This window comes from Ornithorhynchus anatinus, chromosome X1, assembly GCF_004115215.2.
Source record: "Ornithorhynchus anatinus isolate Pmale09 chromosome X1, mOrnAna1.pri.v4, whole genome shotgun sequence".
Lineage (NCBI taxonomy): Eukaryota > Metazoa > Chordata > Mammalia > Monotremata > Ornithorhynchidae > Ornithorhynchus > Ornithorhynchus anatinus.
This window is the reverse complement of record NC_041749.1, coordinates 65,622,377-65,645,049: the sequence shown is the minus strand read 5'-3', so window position 1 is coordinate 65,645,049 and position 22,673 is coordinate 65,622,377. Positions and strand designations below refer to the sequence as shown.

The 22,673-nt window shown below is 41.4% G+C and overlaps 1 protein-coding gene across 17 annotated transcripts in view; it reads right to left on the bottom strand.

Annotated features, from left to right (window-relative positions):
- The window catches only part of CADPS (calcium dependent secretion activator), a 495,043-nt gene extending 472,616 nt beyond the window's left edge, over window positions 1-22,427 (bottom strand). For 16 of the 17 annotated variants that reach the window (XM_029051421.2, XM_029051416.2, XM_029051412.2 and 13 more), the window contains exon 1: window positions 21,601-22,427. In XM_029051421.2, coding sequence (XP_028907254.1) covers window positions 21,601-22,044 — 444 coding nt within the window. In that variant the 5' untranslated portion in view covers window positions 22,045-22,427. The remainder of the gene's footprint in view (window positions 1-21,600) is intronic. The other variant, XM_029051410.2, reaches the window with a different exon arrangement.
- Between the last annotated feature and the right edge of the window lie 246 nt (window positions 22,428-22,673).

Sequence of the window (22,673 nt, the reverse complement as noted above, 5' to 3'; positions counted from 1 at the left end):
AAACAGTGACGTGTTATTGTCCAAAACTGAAACCTGAAAATTGTTCATATCACTGTTGATAGGAGTGGTGCCAAGTGCTGAACTGATCACAGCTTGAAATGTTCCAAACTTTCGTTAGAGATAAAATCCATTTTTGGCAAAGGGACTTTCCAAGCATCCAGATGGCTGAATGTCAAACTCCTGGGGAATCAATCAGTGGTACTGATTGAGTGCTCAGTGTGTGCAGAGACAACAATGTACTAAGTGTTTGGGAGTGTACAGTACAACAGAGTTGGTAGACATGTTCCCTGCTCAAAAGGGGATTATAGCCTAGACTGGGAGACAGACATTAAAATAAGTGAACACCTCTGTCCCAAATGGCAGGAATCCCCTAGGGTCAGTCACAAACTCCTCAGGCACAAAACAACCTAACACCTAGTATATTATTATGCACCCAGGATTCATTCAATAAATACTTGTTAACTGACTGTTTTAACTTGTGGAGTGATGTACAACCCCAAAAACCCACTGGGAGTCCCCCTGCCTCTCCCCCCCTCCCACACTGCCTCTATCATTTTAGGGTTCAGCATCTATTTGGAATTGTGTCTGATTCTCTTGCTTCTTCCTCTTTCCACATCAAAATCCCTGGCCTTAAGCCAAGAGAGTTTCCAACTATGGAATCCTGGAAGTGATTGCAAATCCACTTAAGAGATTTTATGTTGATAATGCATCTAGATCAAAGAGATAGAACCGAGAGAGGATGTAACCACTTTGATTTTGTTCCTACTCCTTTGGCAATATTCTTTTCAGTTTATGCACACACCCAGCCCAGGAGAGATTAACCAAGGAGAAAGGTGATTAGAACCTAGTTCCACAATACTCATCCAGTCAGAAGCTTGAAAGGAATTATTTCCCTTTCATCTCAGAATGAGAAAAGAGGCTGTCCTAAGACTTAGAAGAGTACATCCTGCACACTTTCAATGGAGGTGAGAGAATGACTCTCCGGCTACAGAGGCATCACAGGGACATGAAACATTGTCCTGGTTTGGCTACACATTATTTCGGAGCCTCTGGTCACTCTATGAGGAGATTTATTCAATCGAATTTATTGAGTGCTTACTGGGTGCAGAGCACTCTACTAAGTGCTTGGAAAGTACAATTTGGCAACAGATAGACACAATCCCTACCCAGCAACGGGCTCATAGTCTAGAAGTGGGAGACAGACAACAAAAACAAGTAGACAGGCATCAATACCATCAAAATACATAAATAGAATCATAGATAAATGCACATCATTAATAAAACGGAGATCAGCAGCTACCACTCCGGGTCTCTTTCAGGACCTCCTATACTCACTGCGTGAAGGTATGCTATAAACAGCACTAAAGAGCAATTCTTTGCTGAACGGGATGTTATTGGTTGGGCTAGTGGGAGCTTGTTCTCTGCTATGCATCTCCAGAACGCATGTTGTTGAATCTCCTGGGGCTGTAACAGGAGAATCACCTTCCATAATTTTAATGTACATAGTAGCATTGGGTCTCAGAAAAAAAGTAATAGTAAGACAATAATTGTGGTATTTGTGAAGCACTTACTACGTGCCAGACACTGTACTAAGTGTTGGGGTAGATACAAGATCATCAGATCCCATAAGGGGCTCACACTCTAAGTTGGAGGGAAAAAATGAATTGAATCTCCAATTTTACAGATAAATAACTGAGACCCAGAAAAATGAAGTATCTTGCCTAAGGTCACACAGCAGGTAAGTGGCAGAGATGGAATTAGAACCCAGGTCATCTGACTCTCAGGCCCTTGCTCTTCCCCCTATGCCACGTTGCTTCCAAATAAGAGAAACAAGTTCCATGGTTGGACTATTTACAGACTCAGAAAACCTGAGAGGACCCTTATCCTAAATGCCTTCATTAGATTGTAAATCCTCAAGGGCAAGGACTGTGTTTTCAATCTTAATAGTCTTTTCCCAAGTGCACACAGGATAGGCACTCAAGAAATACAGATGATGAACCTGCCTATACAGAAGCTGAGTTGGTGAAAAGCCCCTATGTCACAGATTTCTCTAAAAAGAAGGAAAGAAAAACAAAAAGTTGAGTTTTGGCTACATGGTTGCAATTCTCTGGATAATCCTGTAAAACAAATCAACTTTAGTCTCAATAATCAAAGGTTACTCAGAACAGGCCATCTAAACTGGCCAAATTATACATATAACAAGCTCAACTCTATTTTGTACTATGTAGGCCTGGCAAAAGAAACCTTTAATTCACCATTTTTTACAGTCAGTCAATGAATGATATGTACTGAGTGCTTACTTACTATGTGCCAAGCACTGTACTAAATGCTTGGGAGAGTAAAATATCATAGAATTAGTGGGTATGTTCCCTGCCTATAGTAAGCTTTTTTCTCTTAATTTTAAATGGTATTTGTTAAGCATTTACTATGTGCCAGTCACTGTTCTAAGTGCTAGGATAGATAGAAGGTAGTCAGGTTGGACTCAGTCCCTGTCCCACATGGGGCTCACAGCCTTCATCCCATTTTACAGATGAGGTAACTGAGGCACAGAGAAGTGAAGGGACTTGCCCAAGGTCACACAGCAGACAAGTGGGGAGCCAATTCTAGATCCCAAGGTCCTTCTGACTCTGAGGCCCATGCTCTTTCCACTATGCCACGCTGCTTCTCAGGTTACAGTCTAGGGAACACACACATGTATTTTAATCAGAATCAACTAAAAATCACAGCATTTAATAAAGGTTTGCCAGAAATGAGATGAAACCCCAAACTAGGTGAGACATGGGCAACAATCCCCACCTAGTCTAGGGGATGGTAGTCCAAGCCATCCTGGTCAACCCGTTCCAGACACCAGCTGGGGCACATTAATTCCCCAATTCACTGCGTCGCCACTCCAAGGCTACCATAGCTTCTGGTTTCAGCTCACTGTCTCCAAGACTCACTTTCCTTTGCTCACGTCATCTCTGCTTGGCAGTCGGAGAACTGTCAGAGTCCAAAACTGCACTGCAGGTCTCTAGAGCAGTTCCCTGAAACCAAGAGTTAGGCCTGCAGCTGCGGCAAAGCCACGGCTCCCTCTGGCAGCCCCATTGAGCCACAGAGAAAACTGCTTTTCTTTGCCAGACCTTGGCCTATGCTTTGAGCTCTTGTTAGAGCCTTCTGCTGGAATTCATGTGATCTTTTAATGAAATGAAAAACAAATCATAAATGAAAACAAGGATTCATCATTAAGCTTATTGGCACTATCAGGCCCTGATATGATGAAATGTTTTTTATCAATGTTCCACTGCATAATTAATTTCAGATGTTTTTCTGAGCAACGTTACAAAATATTAACAGATGAATTTCATCAAGGCCTTTTCTTTGCATAAGAAAAATGCATTTATGGAAAGGTAAACAATCTTATGAGGAGTGTTTCTGGGCATACTGCAATTTTATATATCTTACTGCAAATGTCTTATTCAGCTCAGATAAGAAATGTTCTTATAATACTCTTCAACAGGGAAAATCAAGCAATTATTACATGCAATGTTTTTCCGTCTGATTATAAAAACTTAACTGTTTCAGATATTAGTGGAGCTGTTATTAAAGAATTCAAGAGCATAAAAAATGAATTAAGACATAAGAATAATAATAACAACTGTGGTATTTGTTTAGTGCTTACTGTTTTCCAGGCATTGTACTAAACACTGGGGTGGATACAAGGAAATCGGGTTGGACACAATCCCTGTCCCGCATGGTCTTAATCTTAATCCTCATTTTACAGAAGAGGTAACTGAAGCCCAGAGAAGTGAAGTGACTTGCCCAAGGCCACACAGAAGACAAGTGGTAGATCCAGGATTAGAACCCATGACCTTATGACTCTCAGTCCTGTGCTCTATCCACTACACCATGCTGCTTCCCATGAAGCATGGACACATTGCTGAATTTGGATAATTTTCCAACTTTACAGTCAAGTAGGAACATATTTTTCTAGGTGTTCTGGCTTATTTTGAACATTTGGAGTATACTATGTCATTTAAACTATTTTTCCCCTTAAACATGCTATGTCTGCTCTTCATAGCACAAAATGAGATGATGATGTGATGATGATGATGATGTTGGTATTTGTTAAGCGCTTACTTTGTGCCAAGCACTTTTCTAAGTGCTGAGGTAGATACAAGGTAATCAGGTTGTTCCACATGGGGCTCACAGTCTTAATCCCCATTTTACAGATGAGGTAACTGAGGCACAGTGAAGTTAAATGACTGGCCCAAAGTCACACAGCGGATAAGTGGCAGAGCCGGGATTAGAACCCATGACCTCTGACTCTCAAGCCCGTGCTCTTTCCACTAAGCCACACTGCTTCTAAGATAAGCATTGGCTGTTGTCTAGGAAATTTGGGCCCTGCAAACTAAAAGCCTGTTTGACCCCAAACAATCTCTGGGTAGTCGTACGGCATATGTGGGTAGCAGCACTTTCCCCAAACGGTCTTTCCATCTGTATTCATTATCTTTACAGGAAAAGAAAATGGAATCAGGAAGCAAGAATTATCTAAGCATTGCTATCTTAATAACTAAGCTTCTTCTTCAAAACAAATGTCCCCAGTCGGTGTAAGCTCTAGGTCAGCTTCTGTAAAATTTCTGGGGCTAGCAGTCTGGGCTGGACATGCTACATAGCCAAAACAGGTTTTCCACTGAAAGTAAGAAATTGGAGTGAGTAAGTACGGGGGTTATGGCATCTCCTCCCCAACTCACCAAAATCAGCTTTCCTCTGCAAGTCTCTTTAGTGTTGACTGAAGAGACTGCCTCCACTTAACCCATACATCAAACTGGTTTTCAAAAAAAAGAGAGCAGTATCATCTCACAGCTACATCTGCCAATTGTGTCTTGTGAACAAAACATGGCCATTTTCTTTTTTAGTTTCTATTTATTGTTATAATTTGAGTAAGATATGTTACAGAAAATAGAATAATAGGTTATCTTGGCCTCCATTAGAATATAAATACTGTAATAAAAATTTCTATATAAATTCCCAAACTATAATAGGCCAGGTCTATGTAACTGCAATTATCCAGAAAATTTAGGCCAAAATAGCCTCATTTTGAAGTTTCTAGATAATTGAGGAAAAAAACATTTTTGGGTCCTGAGTGATGTAGATTGGCTATCCATATTGCCAACCTGACCAAACTTTTTGCTTTATTTTTAGCTGTTGAACTAGTATGTGTTATGCTATTTTGATCAAATTCTCAGTTCTCTTCAACTCACAAATCCTTATTTTCTATAACACTGGATAATGTTATAAATGAATAATTAAAGTATGGCGATCAAAACATTGGCACACCTAAGAGCGGAAAATATTTGAATACAAAAACACAATTCACTACTAGAAGTCACCAAGATTACTCAGTCCCCAGGAATCTCAACTGTTACATGACTTGAACAAGGAAGAAGCAATGGGTAGCTACCAGATGAAGCTTCCTAACATAGCTATTGATCCTGATGTCCTCAATATCCCACTTTTTCCAACAAGAAAGATGGGGTGACTACCATCCTTCCCTTAATAACTGCTAGCTCCTTGGGGGCATAGAAGGTATCTTCCAGCTCTATTAAATTGTACTCTCCCAAGTACTTAGTACAGGGCTCTGCACACAATAAGAACTCAATAAATATGCTTGATTGATTACTACTTAATAGGGGCCTTCCAGTATTGAAAAGGAGGTTGATCAATTGCTCTTCATGGCCACAGAAGACTTAACAGAAATAGGTTTTATTAAAGCAAGTTGTCAAAAGGAAGACCTTCTAGATTGTAAAATAGAGAATTCCCTTGAGGAGGTTACTTGGAAAGCTCTAGGTAAAGAATATAGAACCATTATTCTGGGACCTTTCACACTCACCTGCCTGGAGGGAGAAGAGGGCTGGAGTGGCTGATCTTCCCAGTTCCTTTCTAGTTCTGATTCTATTCCTTCTTCTTCAATAATATATAAATAAGTCTTTAAACTCGCAAATCCTAGTGCAAGAGTGATGCATAAAGGAGTGGGATAAGAGGAAATGAGGGCTTAGTTGGGAAAGGTCTCTTGGAGATGTGTTTTTAATAAGGCTTTGAAAGTGGAGAGAGTGATCAACTGTCAGATACGAAGAGGAAGGGCATTCCAGGCCAGAGGCTGGATATGGGTGAGGGTAGGCAGCAAGATAGATGAGATCAAGGTACAGCAAGATAGATGAGATCAAGGTACAGTAGGTAGGTTGGCACTAAAGGAGTGAAGCGAGCAGGTAAATAGGATATCAGGGAGGTAATGTTAGAGCAGGGCAAAGTGATTGAGTGCTATAAAACCGACGATAAGGAGATTCTATTTCAAGTAGAGGAGGTGGATGGGCAACCACTGGAAGTTCTTGAGGAGTGGGGAAACATGGACTGAATGGCTTTGTAGAAAAATGATCTGAGCAGCAGAGTGAACTATGGATGGATTGGGGAGAGACAGGAGTCAGGGAGGTCAGCAACAAGGCATAGGATAAGTGCTTGGATTACTATAGTAGCAGTTTAGATGGAGAGGAAAGTGTGGGGTTTAGCGAAATAGTGGAGGTTGAACCAACAGGAATGGGAACAGCTTGAATATATGGATTAAATGAGAGATGAGTCAAGGATAATGCCAAGGTTATGGGATTGTGAGTCAGAGGGAATGATCATGCTGTCTACAGTAATGGGAAAATGAGGAGTTCTGTTTTGGACATGTTAAGTTTGAAGTGTTGGCAGGACATCCAAATAGACTATAGAGAAGGAAAGAGATTAAAGCTGGATATATAGATTTGGGAATCATCTGCATAGAGATGGTAGTTGAAGCCATGAGAGCAAATGACTTCTCCAAGGGAGGGGGTGTAGATGGAGAATAGAAGGGGACCCAAAACTGGGCCTTGGGGGCTTTCTACAGCTAGACTATGGAAGCCAGAGGAGAAGCCCTCAAAAGAGACTGAGAATGAGTAGCCAGAGAGATAGGAGGAGAACCAGGAGAGGGCAGTGTCAGTAGAGTCAAGGTTGGGTAATGTTTCCAGAAGAAGGCAGTGGTCCACCTGTTGCAGCCAGCTGAGAGAGGAGGATTAGGATGGAATAGAGGCCACTGGATTTAGCGAGAAGGTCATTGGTGACCTGAAATTCACCTGAAAGATGAAAAGGTTCTACCTGCTTAAGCCAGAAACATTTTGTAATAATGTTTTGTAATATTTTTAATAGTTACATCCTATGGCCTGGAATATGATTTGCTCTAAAAAAGGATGAACACATTTGGTAAAAGTAAAAAATCTGAATGGACCTCATGAAATGCCCTATTAGAATACCATTATATTCACTCCTAATAATGTCATAATATAGTACATGCTCCTAGGATACTTCCTTCAGATAATCATAGTCCAGAATTGATTTAAATGGATATTAACAATAATTACTCCTTGGATTTCTATAAGACCTATCTTTTTAAGGCCTCACTACATTTTCCCATCTACTATCTCAGCCCCCACAACACTTTTGTAAGATAGAGAGGTATTTTACAGATGGAAATAGCAATTCTCAGAGAGGCTAAATGATTTATGTAAAATCAAAAAGCTAGTCTCTGGACAGATCAGGGCTCAACAGAACACATGTGTGCCTCAGCCAAGAGACCTGGAACTCATACCAATACCAGAGCCTAATTTTCAATACTGACAGGTTCTAAACTGAAGGTAACATTGGCTGGAACTCTTAAAGGACTCTAAAGTCTTGCTCTCAGGGCCAAATGATTGCTGATATGCTTGTTTGCAGTGTGCTCCTGAGCCTGACCCTTCTGCTGATTCCTGGTTGCCTACTCTCTCTCTTAGTTCTGCTTCCTGACCATCAAAATTGCCTGACTCCTGGCCTGACTGCTACTTGTGATTTTCCTCCATATCCCTTCATCTGTGCTGACATCTGCTTTTTGACTATGCTGCTTTGCCGCCCAACTGCCTTGACCTCATCCGTAGGGTCAGCCTGAATCATTCCCCGGACCTCAGCTTGCCCAACTATATTATTCTTTAATTTAGGACTTCTGTCCAAGCTGGCCCTCAACTTCATTCCAGCCACTGGATCCCACCAGTATTTCACTGCCTGACTCCTGGTAGGCTTGCTCCATGAGAGCAGGGACCATATCTTCCACTTTTACTGTACTTTCCCAAACACCTAATACAATACTCTGCATACAGTAAGTGCTCCATAAATACTACTAATGAAAGACTCTCAGACCAATTCTTTCCTCCAAGCCAAAGTGACTTTCCAGTCTTGCTCACACCCCTATGTTGATTAGACCTAGTTACAGCAGTTCCATCAGGGTCACTTATTTGCCATGCTAAATGAAATGGCTAGACAGGATTGCTAACAGTGAGATCCCAGAATGCAGTCAGCGCACCAGCACTGAAGTAATGCTTACCATATAATACCTATTCTGACCAGAACATGTGAAGAGAATGGATGACAGTAATCTGGAGTTCCTGAAGTGGGGAAATTGTAAGCAGGATATATGGAAGAAACATCTTAGAGATACAGTTAGGTAAATCCTCAAATAATGTTGCATAGCTGAAGACAGTTCAGAGACAGCAAACAAAGACAGACGAGTCTTTGGTTATTGGAAAAGGGATAACTAACTTAGAATTGGTGCTTCCTGGAGACACAAAGAAGCAGCACTAAAAGGGAAAGTGAAAATGGTACCAGAGACAACAATGCAGTAGAAGACAGTATGGAAGTGATCGTCGGTCACACATCATTTTTATCAGACATTCTTACACACACTGATAGCATCTCACTGTTTGATAGTATCAATCTTCAAAAGACTATGATTGGCTTAGTGTGACCAATCATTCTTACTGGAAAAAAGAAATCAAGCACACATATCCTTCTCACATCCCCTAATTTTATAAAGGGCTACGTAACTGGGCAATCTTATGTGGGCTAATCATTTCCTAAAGACTGCTGTGCTTTTTGAAAGCATTCCTTATGTCTGAGTAGCCCATACTTCCCCAATTGGTGAAAAGACTATGAAAGGAATCTTATTGTTTTCTTGTGTTACATTGTAGAAGAGATTGTCTTTTCAGACACACACTCACTTCCACTGTCAACAGTGTTGTCTTCAAACAGGAAGTATGGCTCTCTATATGGTTACCTCATCACGTTCTCTGTTGATTCAACTTCCATAGCCATTTTCAGCACTGCACTGCACTACTACAGAACACTGGCAGCAAACCTGTCCTTGAGTGAGAAAGGTAATTTATTGATCTCAATCAAAATCCCCTTATTGTTGAGGGGTCACTTTCATAGATTTTTCTGTTTCCTTTTCATAATATCTAAATGGATTTTATGCTTTCCCCATATTGAATCTAAACATGTGATGAGAAGGGTTGAGCAATTATCCAGCTAATTCAACTCCAAAGCCACAAGATTGAGGAATCACTGAGTACCTCCACTGATTAAATTGCTCACTTCGACTGGGCAATATGTACTTTGCCTATAGGAGCTCAGTTTCACAACCCATTTCTAGAACTTGCCCTATCTCAGTTTTAAGTGAGTCATGGAATGGATCCAGCCCAAAAGCTGTCTTTTCCTGTATTTTATTTTGTTCACCATAAGAAGGAAAGAAATACGCAAATGGGGGCTAACAAGAGAAAGGGCTTTGCACCTCTCTTTTACTAGATTCCTTTATTGGTCTCACGTGATATTAATGGCACAGAAAAGGGTGAAAATCCTAGGTGTCTGCATTTTCTGTTATGAAACTGCTGACAATCCTCAATGGCCCTTTTTTTCCCCTTAGAAGTGGGTCATATTGAAAATGAAGGAAAATGCCTTAGGAAAATGAATTGTAAAGCTCTTTTCATAAAATCCTTTAGCAGAGCCCACAAAACAGATGAGTGCAGGGCTCTTATTAATGACAAAAGAAAACACCTCTAGTACATAAATCTCCCCTAAATTTTCTCACAGTGTATACAATGCTGAATTTGGCCCTCTCTTCCCATGAATCTCTAATTTCCATTTTTGTTATTGCTGTCAGATTATGAGAGAGAAAACAGATAGTATTAATTTGGTATAATATTGAACCTGCTCTGCAGCAGTTCTGTATTTATTCAAAAAATGATGGATTATTTTCCCCAGCAAAGCAAATGGGATTTGGGGCGAGTCACTGAATCTTAGCCTCTGCAAGAGCTCAACATGACTGAATATTGACTAAAACACAGCTTTCAGTCCTCAACTTTAATGCCAAAGAAGTTTATTATGGGCAAGAAACATGTATTCCAACTCTATTATATTTTACTTTCCCAAGCACTTAGTACAGTGCTCTGCATGCAGTAAGCACTCAATAAATATGATTGATTGATTGATTGATTGACATGGGGAAAAATGAGAAGTCTCTTTAATATAGAAGCTCTCACAATTTCTTAGAATGGCTACACAGGGAAAAAATGAGTTTTTGATTAATTAGGTGAATGGAAATCTTAGCAAGCAAAAGTGGTGTTTGTTTATTTTGAGGGTCCACAGTGCTAAATGAACTGTATTACCATGAGGAAAGATATCCCTTTCTCTCTTTATCAAAAACCTAAAAACCTTAAGTCCGTTTCTTCATAGACTTCTTTGAAGTCTGTTTTTCAAAATCCAGAGACATATCTCTTCTCCATCTGATTTTAGCAGACATGGTATTCTAGAGAACTTCAAGAATCAGTCTGCAGTCTTCCTAGGGCATATGATTCAAAGGGGTTAGGGGAGTTGGGATCCAATCCTAGAGATCCAATTGGTTTAGAACTTCCTTGTTCTATCCTAAGCAAAATTTACCCCCAATCCCTAATTCCAGGGCTAACTAGGACTTTTAATTCCAGAGCTAATTGAGACACTTAAGGGTGAATGTCACAGCACAGCTTGTATTGTACTCAAGATCCCAAAGCTTATGGTCCCTTGGGAGAGTAGTGAGGAGTATCAAGCTGGAATTCAAGCTGGGTAAAATGGCCCAGTGTTTCCCAGGTAAATGATCTAAAGTTGTATAACAGGGAATTGTGATAACCCTAGGAGAATGCCAAACTATTACTCAACCAGATTAGAAATTAAGACTTAATGGAAAGTGTGGAGGATAGTATGTGACTTTTGTAGGCTAAATAACTGTTTCTATCCACTTCCTTGAGCATCATTCATATACAATAGATCCTGTGTCACAGGAAATTTATGAATATTTAATTGTCATCATCAACATCATCAGTGTTTTAAGCACCCACCTTGTGGAGCTCACTATGCTTGGTACTTATGGCCATATAATAAAAGAAGACATGATCCTTCTTGAGAACCTAACGATCTAATGGGGGAGACAAAACACAAATGTGTTTACATACAATGGGAAGATGAGGAAAAACAAGTAGGCAAGTAGTGGAAACCAAAGTAAAAAAATAAATTAAGAAGTAAATGAATACATAAGTGAAAACAATAGGCAAAAATCCACATAAGTGCTAAAAGTGGTTGTTAGGACGATGTGACCAGGGAGATGGGAATAGTTGGGGAATGCCTCCTGGAGGAAGTATTTTCAAGATGTGTCTTGAAGGTGGTTCAGCTGAGTTGAAGGAAGTGGGAGTTCCAGGCAAAGGGGAAGGGGTTGAACAAGGTGGGTTAGAGATGGAAGAATAGAGAGCAAGATGCAGTAAGAAGGTAAATATGGAAAGCGCCAGAGTGTTAGCATTAATCTCCCCATTCCTCAAAAACCTTCACTGGTTATTCAACTCCACATCAAGAAGAACTTCTAACAACTGGCTTTAAGGCATTCCATCTATTTATCTATTTTCTTCTCCCACACCTCAGCTAGTACTCTTCATTCCTCTCAAGTTAACCTACTCTCATTATTGTTCTAGTTTCTCTCACTGCCAACCTCTTTCCTGGAACTCCTTACCCCTTCAAATCTGGCAGATCACTACACCCCCCTCCCCATCTCGAAAGCCCTTCCAGGAGGTCTAGTTCCCCTAGTAACCTCTAATCTCCCCACTTTATAAGTCCCAAGTGCCATTTCAGTTTTTTTTTGAGCCACCTAAGTACTTAAGTACTCATATTCTCCTGGGCACTTAGGTACATATCTTATATTATTTATATTTCCCATATTTAAGTGTATGCCTTCCATGCTAGATTATAAGATCCTTGGGGGAGGGACCATGTATATTAATTTCTATCATATTCTTCCAAGATCTCACTACAGTGTCCTGCATCCAGTAGTCACTTAGTAAAATGGTTAACTGATTGACTGAATCACCAAGGATGAGAGGAGATATGTAAGAAGGAGCGAATTGGAGGAGAGCCTTGAAGCCAGTGATCAGGAGCTTCTATTAGTTGTAGAGGGAATTGGATAGACATTTTAGGTTTTTTAGGTTTTTGCGGGGAAGAATGATGTATTCAGGATGATGTTTTAGAGGGATAACCCAGATGATGAAGTGTAATACAGACTGAAGAGGGGAGAAACTGGAGGCAGGGAGATCAGTGAAGAAGCTGATTCAATTCTAGTTGGGAGATTATTACTTGAATCAGAAGGATGGCCATATGAGTATACAGAAAGGGGTGGATAAAAAAAAACAACTCTCAAAACTGGCGGGGTTTAAAAACAGAATCTGAGAGGTAAAAGAGAGGTGTCAAAGATGACATGGTTGTGAGCTTCTGGGTCAGGGAAGATAGTAGGATTGTTGACTGTGTTGGGAAAGTTATGTAGGGTTTAGCTTTTTCCAGAGTAAATATAAGATGCTGGCCGGTCATTCATGTCCTGGAAACAGGAGGAAATATGAGGTTATAAGGCAATTAATTGAAAGTTCATGGCTAGTGGAGTAGATTTGGAAGTCATTCCCATAGAGGTGGAAGCTGAAACCATGTGAGTGGATGAGCTCCCCAAGAGAATAAATATAAACAACAAGAAATGTAGAGGACCCAGGGGTGAGCCTTATGGGTGAGTCACAGATGAAGGGTAAAAAAAGAAAAAGAGTGATCAAAAAGAAAGAAAAAAAGAGTCATTCATATATTAACACAGTATGACGAGATACTAGTCAGACAGGTAATTTCAAATAAAATAATCTGTATAGGAACTAATCAGAACTGGGCAAAGAAATGACTTATTTTCACTTTAAAGTTAAATGATATAAACACACTGCCTATTTCATGTGATCAAACAATAAGTTTGAAATAAACTGAGGTTATGTCCACATCTTCAGACTGGGAGCCCTACAACCAAAAATTTTTTTTGGAAACTCAGAATGTATGCTCATATTAAATTATGCTACCTAGGTAGCATACTATCTAAGGAAGCATCAATAAACAAAGAAGTAGAAAACTCAATCGAGAATAGCAGAGTAGCTTTTGGCTAACTGAAAGGCAAAGTTTTGTGACAATGGGAAATCAAATGCTATGCCAAATTGAAGGCTTATAAACCTGTGCTGTCTTTCAACCAAAAGACACATGCAATTTCTTGAAAAGTTTTACCTATGTTACCTATATATAAGCCATACTCAACATTAAATGGCATGACAAGATTCCCAATAAAAAGGTCCTGAAACGCAATCAGCTCATCAACAGTGAGACAATGCCCTTTGCAGTACAGCTTTGCTTGATGGGAGATAGGAGATGAACGGACAATAGCAGGGTTCCCATGCAGCTTTTATATGGTAAACTGATATAGCAGTTAACAGTTGGGAAACTACCCCAGAGACTACTGCAGCAGACAGATAATAGACTTCTGGGAAGATTGCAATCTCAAGTGGCTGTCCACAAAACAAAAACAACAAGAAGTCCTGCTAGTGGCAAATGCATTAGAGCAACAATTAACTACTTTTCCATGCTCACAATTTGGACTGGATGTTTGGTTGGGCATTAGGCTTTTCAGATATACCCACTTACATTGCTAGGCTCTCACCATTTGAAATGTTATCTTGAAAACTAGAAGATGTCTAAATATGAAAGCAGAGTGCATAACTATCATAAAAAGTTACATTCATATATTATCACAGTAAGACAAGATACTAGTCAGTTCAGGTAATTTCAAATAAAATCATCTCAATAGGAATGAATCAGAGCTTGGCAAAGAAATGACTAATTCTAACTTTAAAGTTAAATGATAGAGAGACACTGCCTATATGATGAAGAGAAATGCTATTAAAACCTATTAATCAGACCATTTTCTACCATTATTGACACAGAAGGTCTTTAGGCGAAGAGCTAGACTGCACAGAATGGGTAATGTAGTATATAGAAAGATGCCAAAGATCTTAAAGTACTTGATGAACAGCTCCCAAACCACAAGCATCCAAATTAAGTGGTTTTGCACTGAATCTCATTATTTTTTATGATTTGATAAGATTAAAAATGAACATAAACACTTTCAAAATAACAAATGAATGCATCAAATCCTTTCTAATCAAAGAGAGAAGAATCAGCAACTGGCATGATGGAATGTTTTGGGTTTTCTTTGAGAGGCGCATCTAGGCATTTCTTCTTCTATCATTCTTTCAATTTATTTATGGATACTTATTCTTCAGAAACATTTTTAAAACTGAACATTTTTTCAGCCCCAGAAAAAACATTTAAGTTTAATTTCTGTGGGTTATTTTTTTCCCAAAAATGACAAAATATTTTCCCTCTTGTTTATAATAAACTGGAATCAAGTCTGGAATAGCCCAGAGGCTTTTTTTGCATCTAGAATATTATATTATTCTTCATAATAGTCAACAATTACATACTCATGCCTAAAACCATCAAAGTCTGTGTTTGAAATGTTTTTTAAAAGATTGGCTAGAATAATTTCATTCTGCTTTACATCTCCACAAAGAGACTGTCTCTACCTTGGCAAGATCTCCTGAGAATGTTTGGTTTTATACTGAAATAATGGGTTATTCAGAGCATTTTGGAAATAATAATCTGGGCCTTTGAAGAAAGCATTAGAATGTTGATATGATTCTTCCATCTACATTTCCAACTTCTGAATTTTCTCAACCTTGCTAAATTAAATGTACTGAAATAGCTAAGGTTCATTTGTCATATTTCCAAAATAAAACAGATGTTAAAGAAATTATCTTAAATGTCTTTAATATAAATAGAATAAAGACACACTCACCCTAATTCAGTTCAGGAAATGACATAGGTAAAACTATAAGAGCAATTCTAGAATGAATTGTTCCAGGTCCTGGAAACAAGGTTTATTTGGCTATGGCATGAGTTGAGAGAACAGTTATTGTAAATTATTAGGTTTTCCATTATGTCATCACATATTATTTATACTCACCTTTTTTTAGCATATTCAATATATTAATTTAAATGCTAAAAGTCAAAGCAATTAAGGTTCATACTCCTTTATTTTTCAGATAGCTGTTAAAATATTTATTCAGTAGATTAAGCCTAAACTGCTTGTTCTATATTTGGTAAAGTGAGACAATGGGTCCTGAATCTATTACCTTTCTTTGTTGTGGAGATGGGTTCACAACAAAGGATTTCAAATAGATTTTTGTTGGGTTTTATACAATGAAATCCACTGAGAAGCTCAATGAAAAATACTGACAGTATCCTGAATTAGCCCCCATAAATGCCAGTGGAAAAACCCTGGATATCTGCTTCCCCACAAGGTCAGCTTTGCTTCTTTTTCCTACTATTCCCCTTCTCCTTTGCCTTAGAATGAATTGTAAGAAATCTCATATTTCCCATTCTGTCCAGAGACAAATGTGAGTGTGTAAGGAGCCTCTCAGACAAAGAGAGGATCCTTCATCTCAGAGTGTCCTGGTTTCCTTCTGTTAGGTTAATGCAGAAGCAGCCTTGGTTACAGGCAGAAATGATAACATTTTAAGAATCATGCATTCTGCAATGCAGGTCTTTTCACTTGCAGTAAAAATGCAACAAATAAGCATGGCTGAAAGCTCTAGTGGCTACTGCAATGCCTGAAAAGTGGTTGGATGCAGACTAAAGGGAATAATGTAGACACACCTGTGGGAGTTCTCAGAAAACAGAGGACAGGGTGGCCTTTAATCAAGATTCACAAAAGCAGTTTCTTTGTTACCACTGCTAATGGATTAAGTATTTCTTCTTTTTTGTGCTTCTTAATAGATTCCTCCCTCATGGTATCATGCATCTTTATCCATCTTAACTATTCTAAGGACACTTTATATCCTAGGCATATTGACTTAATCATGTTTAATTGTCAGATTCCAAACTGATGAGCTACTCAATATTCTGGTTACTTACTGGGTTTATCTGATTTCTAGAAATGTAATTTGACATATCCAAATGGAGAAGGAATTTCTTAATAATGCAGAACATTTGTTTGAGTATTTATTACACAGAGAAATGCAATCCTTGAAGATATCTTAATATCCTTTGTTCTCTATCCAGCTACAGAAAAGAACTAGGTTGCTCAGCATGTGTATAGATGCATGCATTTCTCTTATTACCCGTTTGGTACACCTCATCCTCAGAACACTTCTTCTGGACCCAGAGCTTAACAGTTCCTGTCCACTCAACTAGGGAGATTGAAAAGGATGCATAAGAGAGGGGCTCTGATAATTCCATGCATTTGCCAATGAATGAAAGGGAAATACATAGTTCTATTTAAAGGAAGCCCAGTTTAGCAACCCTCTAATTCATTTTAAAAGTTAGCAAATTTAAACAATCACTAATCAAATGGTGCTTTGGTAAGTAAACTGAAAAATGTTGAGTAATAAAATCAAACCCACGACATCTAAAATAATCTGAATGGATGAGTCACTGTTATTTATGGTTGTTATATTTGCTAACTACCCTGATTCTTGAGTTTTATGAAAAAAATATATTTTAAATGTAAAAGTTTAAATAAGCCCAAGGATGAACTGAAAACTTCTATAAACACCAACTCACCGTTAAATTTAGCAGTGCTTTCATGGCAATCCCGACCTGAGTAGCACAGAAATGAGTAAATTCATTCTGCTACCAATTTGATCTATCAGAACATCAGTCCTGAATGAAAAAGGAATACACCACTGTGCTAATAATTATGTCGCTATCTCTTTTCTAGAAAGATTTATAAGAAGAACGAGTTCGCACTGGGTGTCCCTCACAACCCTGTAAAAAAATTACTCTCTTCATTTTTACACCAATTCACTTTTAGGTACAACTCTACATCATAAAAGGCTATATATATATATAAGCAATATATATATATATAAACTCCTCACTCTAGGCTTCAAGGCTCTCCATCACCTTGCCCCTTCCTACCTCTCCTCCCTTCTCTCTTTCTACCGCCCACCCCGCACACTCCGCTCCTCTGCCGCCCACCTCCTCGCCGTCCCTCGGTCTCGCGCCTATCCCGCCGTAGACCCCTGGGTCACGTCCTCCCGCAGTCCTGGAACGCCCTCCCTCCTCACCTCCGCCAAACTGATTCTCTTTCCCTCTTCAAAACCTTACTTAAAAATCACCTCCTCCAAGAGGCGTTCCCAGACTGAGCTCCTCTTCCCCCTCTACTCCCTCTGCCATCCCCCCTTTACCTCTCCGCAGCTAAAGCCTCATTTTCCCCTTTTCCCTCTGCTCCTCCACCTCTCCCTTCCCATCCCCACAGCACTGTACCCGTCCGCTCAACTGTATATATTTTCGTTACCCTATTTATTTTGTTAATGAATTGTACATCGCCTTGATTCTATTTAGTTGCCATTGTTTTTACGAGATGTTCTTCCCCTTGACTCTATTTATTGCCATTGTTCTTGTCTGTCCGTCTCCCCCGATTAGACTGTAAGCCCGTCAAACGGCAGGGACTGTCTCTATCTGTTGCCGACTTGTTCATCCCAAGCGCTTAGTACAGTGCTCTGCACATAGTAAGCGCTCAGTGCTCTGCACATAGTAAGCGCTCAATAAATACTATTGAATTGAATGAAGCACACACACACATATATATATATAAGGCTATGTATATATATATATGTATATATGTATAAAAGTTTTGTAAATATTTCCCCAGGTCATCAGTATGTTATTTTGTCAAATGCTACCTGTATATTTTTAGATAAAACTCCTATAATTCTTGAGTTCTCTTACTGCCTTGTTTTAATTACTATTGTTTTGGTTTATATTAATGGAAACACAAGCAAAAAGAGTTAGAAAAAACTACTTTAAAGTGGAAAAAGGTCTTATTATAATGGTGTTTATATCAGTCAAGTTAAATCTTGAATCAATCCAAAAAATTAACTTGAAGAAAACATTTCTTTAATTTAAATAATCCAAATTAGCTGCCAACATTTGTCAAATTCACCACATAATCTCTCTATTCTCCACTTACTTTGCAACCAAAGATTCTGCCTTGTCTGTGTGTTTACTTTTCAATTACAAATGCTTTTGGGTAAGAACCAGGTTTCCTTTAGTACAATTAGCCATAGTGCCTGAAACAGCACCATGTATAGGTGGACATTTATTAAATAAGTTGGATTCTACATTCTTAATACGGTACCATATACAATTAGAGAAGCAGCGTGGCTCAGTGGAGAGAGCACGGGCTTTGGAGTCAGAGGTCATGGGTTCGAACCCTGGCTCTGCCACTTATCAGCTGTGTGACTGTGGGCAAGTCACTTAACTTCTCTGTGCCTCAGTTCCCTCATCTGTAAAATGGGGATTAAGACTGTGAGCCCCACGTGGGACAACCTGATTCCCTTGTGTCTACCCCAGCGCTTAGAACAGTGCTCTGCACATAGTAAGTGCTTAACAAATACCAACATTATTATTCATGTACTGCTGAGTTTCACTTAATGTACTATTTTTGGGTCTTTCCTCCACATTTACTCATTTTTCTTTGCTCAAATGCCTAATTTTTATTGCAATTTATGTTACCAAATTCACCACTCACATAAATATTGCATTTTTCTGCTTGAAGTTTCCATCTTTTCTTATAGTTTTCTGCCACCCATAAACCTATAGTTTACATTCCCTCATAGTTTCAATTTCAGGTAATTGGCTACACAATTATATATTATTTATTGGGGTCCAATTCTCATCTCCAGGCATTTATATTTACTTTCAATTTCCTCCATTCTTTTGAAAGCTATTAAAGTTTTGATCCTGGCAGCTTGCCAAAAACAGTTTGTATTAAGGGACAAATATAAATAACCAGAATCGGCAGCATATTTCATTCAGGTACTAAGATCAGGAACATGTTCAGCTTCCAACAGCAGCAGATTGTCCTGTTTTGCCTTCAGACTGTGCTGCCATTAATATTCATTTAGCATCCTTATGTTCCAGAGAATAAAGATAGCAATGGTGAACAAAGGTCATTTTTTTTTCAGTATGTCCCAAGGGTCTCTGTAAACTTCAAGGTTATTTGTAAAAATCCATACTATTTTCTCAATTTAAACCTATAGCTTTAATAATTCAGTTAAATCTTTAAGTTGTCAAAATCAATTTATCATATTTATCACCTTGTAAGGTCGGGTATGAAAGAAAGTCACCTATGTGTAATTGGTAAGCACTTTCAAGTCTGAGGGGATTCACTGTCTCCCAACCCTTGTACCTGTGCTAGAAGAATGGGAACTGTCTGTCAAGCAGTTGAAACTGAAAGCATTAACTTTTTTTAAAAAATTAAACCACTGCAGTATTTACAGTCAGAATGTCTTCTTTCCTATTTCTTTGTTGAGGATCTTTATTTGCTGCCATATTTGAGTCTCACATTGTGCAAAGCTATAATTAATGATGTGTGAATGGGGGGGGGGGCTGCTACTTTTAGACACTTTATTAGCTTCTTAATTAAAACCATAGGAAGAAACTTGGAAGGAATACCAGACCCTACTTTAAAAATAAGCCCTTCCTCAACATTAAACCCTCATTTTTAACAGGTTGACCTACCAATACGAATTTGCAAATTTTGCTGATGTGAATATACTTGTCTTTGGCATTGTCAAGGTTAGCCTTGGGGAGGAAAATTACAAGTAATCGTTCTCAAAATGTGTCATTTCTTGATCAGAATATCGTTTTTTTTCTTTTACCAGTGGCTGAATTCTGATTCAGACGATTATAATACCTGGAAAAAAAGAATCTTTAAGAATCACTGTAAGTGGGGCTGAGTGCATGCATGTCTGCATAAAGAACATATGGTATAATCTGCATTCACCCAAGGCCAGAGTGGTTACAATCAGGAAAAGCAAAAGACCTTTTACTGCATGAAAATACACGTCAGTCGTATACTGCAGCAATCTTGGAATTTACTAGGTTTCCTGAGTTGCTGGGACTCTACTAATCTGATTCAAATATCTGGCACCTTCTCTTCTCTTCCCTTCTTGCCACTTGCTAAAGGGTACAGGTGACACTCCAAGGCTTGCAACCTATTCTGGCCACCCAGCCCCACATATGTCAATCATAGGGAGCGAACAAGCTGCAGCTTTTAATTACTCCCTTTCCCCTGCCTCTCGTCACCCCGTCCAAAAGGAACCCTGTCTCTCCCCCATCTCTCTCCCCCCTCCTTTCTTTCTTTTCCTCCTCTCCCTTTCTTCCTCCCGCTCTCCCCGGAGCAAAATCAAAGCTAATGGGAAGCCTGCTAGGTAATTGTCTCATATCAAAGGCAGCCCCGAGATGGCTGAGGATTGCCCCAGCCGCAGACACAAAAAGCTTTTGATGGCCTAATTGGGAAAACACTTTGCAGCTGCACTTCACGGAGTCGGCAGCGATCGGCCCCGAACGACCTCCGCGGGCCGAGAGGTGGCGGCCGAGTCACCTTGGGAGAGAGAGGAGAGATGAAGAACTGGGGCAAAAGGAGGGGAAGAGAGGCTAAGCTCTCCACGGTCGGGGAGGGTTGCCCCTTCGTCCCCACTCGGCCGCCTTTGCCAGGAGGCGAGAAGGGCTCTAACCCTTGGGGATGGATGGGGATCGAGCAGCCCATTGTCAATAATGTCATGGGATTGGACTCACTTTCTTCCTACCTATTCTCCCTCTTTCTCCGTCTCCTCCTTAAGCTTCCTGCTTTTGCCCCAGAGCGACGATCTCCGCCCCCTCCCCCCGTTTCTGTTCTCTGCCTCCCTCTCCTTCTGCTACCCCCCTCCCTCTTGGGCGAGCGCTGATTCTCGTCGTCCGCGGTGGCGGAGTCGGCTGCATTGTGTGCGTGCCGTGTTGCCTCTCAGAGGCTCAGCTTGTCCAAGGCCTCTCCGCTCCTCCCCCCACCCTTTTCCTCTGCCCCCCCTCCCTTTCCCTCTGTCCCCCCCACCCCTTTCTTGCCCGGGCCTCGGGATCCTGCTGCAAGTCACTCTGCGCCCTTCTCCGGCCAACAAAGAGAAGAGCTTTGCCTCCCCCTCCGCCGCCCCTCTCCTCGCTGCCCCCGCCTGGCCCCGCCCCACCCCGCCCGTGCGCTTCCCTCTCTCCTCCGGTTCGGGTAGGGAGCGCAGCGCAATCCCCGCGCCGGGGCTTCAGCCCTCTCGTCCCCGGGGAAGTTTCACGATGAGTGCCAGGGCCACTGCCAATGTTCCCCCTCCGACTGGGTCCCTTCCTCCTCTGCTCGGGGCCCCTTCTCCCCCTCCCAGCCGCTGGCGGCTCCTATTGTTCTGCCCGGGTGTCGGCGCCGCTGCTCCCCACCGCTCTGCCCACCTCCCAAGGGACGGCCGGGGCGGAGGGCCGGGCAAGGGCAAAGGCAAAGAGTCTTGCTTTTACCTTCTGTTGCCTGCGGGCCATGTCGGTGGGCTGCTTGGCATTGAAGGGGTAGGCGATGCAACGCATCACGAAAACATAGAGCTGCAGTTTTCTCTTCCTCTCCTCTTCCTCCTTCTGCAATCTCTCCAGTTCTTCCTTCTCCTTCTCGCTGACCACCGAGGGACTGGGGCTGGAGGGCCGGCCGCCGCCGCCACCTCCCCGGCTACTAGGCTGCAGCCCCCCGGCCCCGGCGCCAGCACTGCCGCTGCCCCCTCCGCTCCCGCCGCCTCCTCCTGCCCCAGCCCCGCCGCCTCCCCCGGCCCCGACCCCGCCACCCGCCGAGCCATCGCTGGTCCGGCTGGGCGAGAGGCGTGCCCCGGAGGCAGCCGGGGCCAGCACCTCCTTGCAACTCTCCTCTTCCACGATCTCATCGGATTCCTCCTCGCTGGACGACGGGTCGAGCATGGTGGCGGCGACGGCTGGGGGAGACGGGGGTCCTCCGGGCTTCCCGGGCTGCAAAAGGCGGAGGGCGAGGAGGGCAGCGGGCTCTCAGCTCACTCCGCGCACTCTCCAAGAGCAGTAATAACAGTAACACAAACAAACAGCAATGAGAGGAGCCCACTGAGCTATGCTGCCTTCTCCACCGGCCGATCGGGAGCTCGGTTCTGATTGCCCCTCCAGACACCCACCCCTCTAGAGGCACGGAACAGAGAAAGATAGGAATCAAAACTTATCACTATCAATGGTATCGGCGATAATCACCCTCAATCGCCAGCCGGACCCAGAAACCGGTTAGCGACTGCAACCGAGAAAGAAGGTGCCCAGCGGACGGATGCCTGATGTTGCAAGCTGTCGATGCAGCTATAAGTGCAAAAGAGGCATCTTACCGATTGGGGAGGGAACAGCGCTTACGTGTTTATTGATTTAACTCTCCCCTGCCCACTGCGGAGAGAGCCTCAAGCAGGGGCTGCCTGGGAGGACAGAGCGGGAACTGTTGTTCTACAGCAAGAAACGCAGCACCGGGTGTTTGGATCCTGCTTCCGACCCCGCTGATTAACCCGTGGTCTCTTGCCCTTGTCAGTGACTCCTCTCGG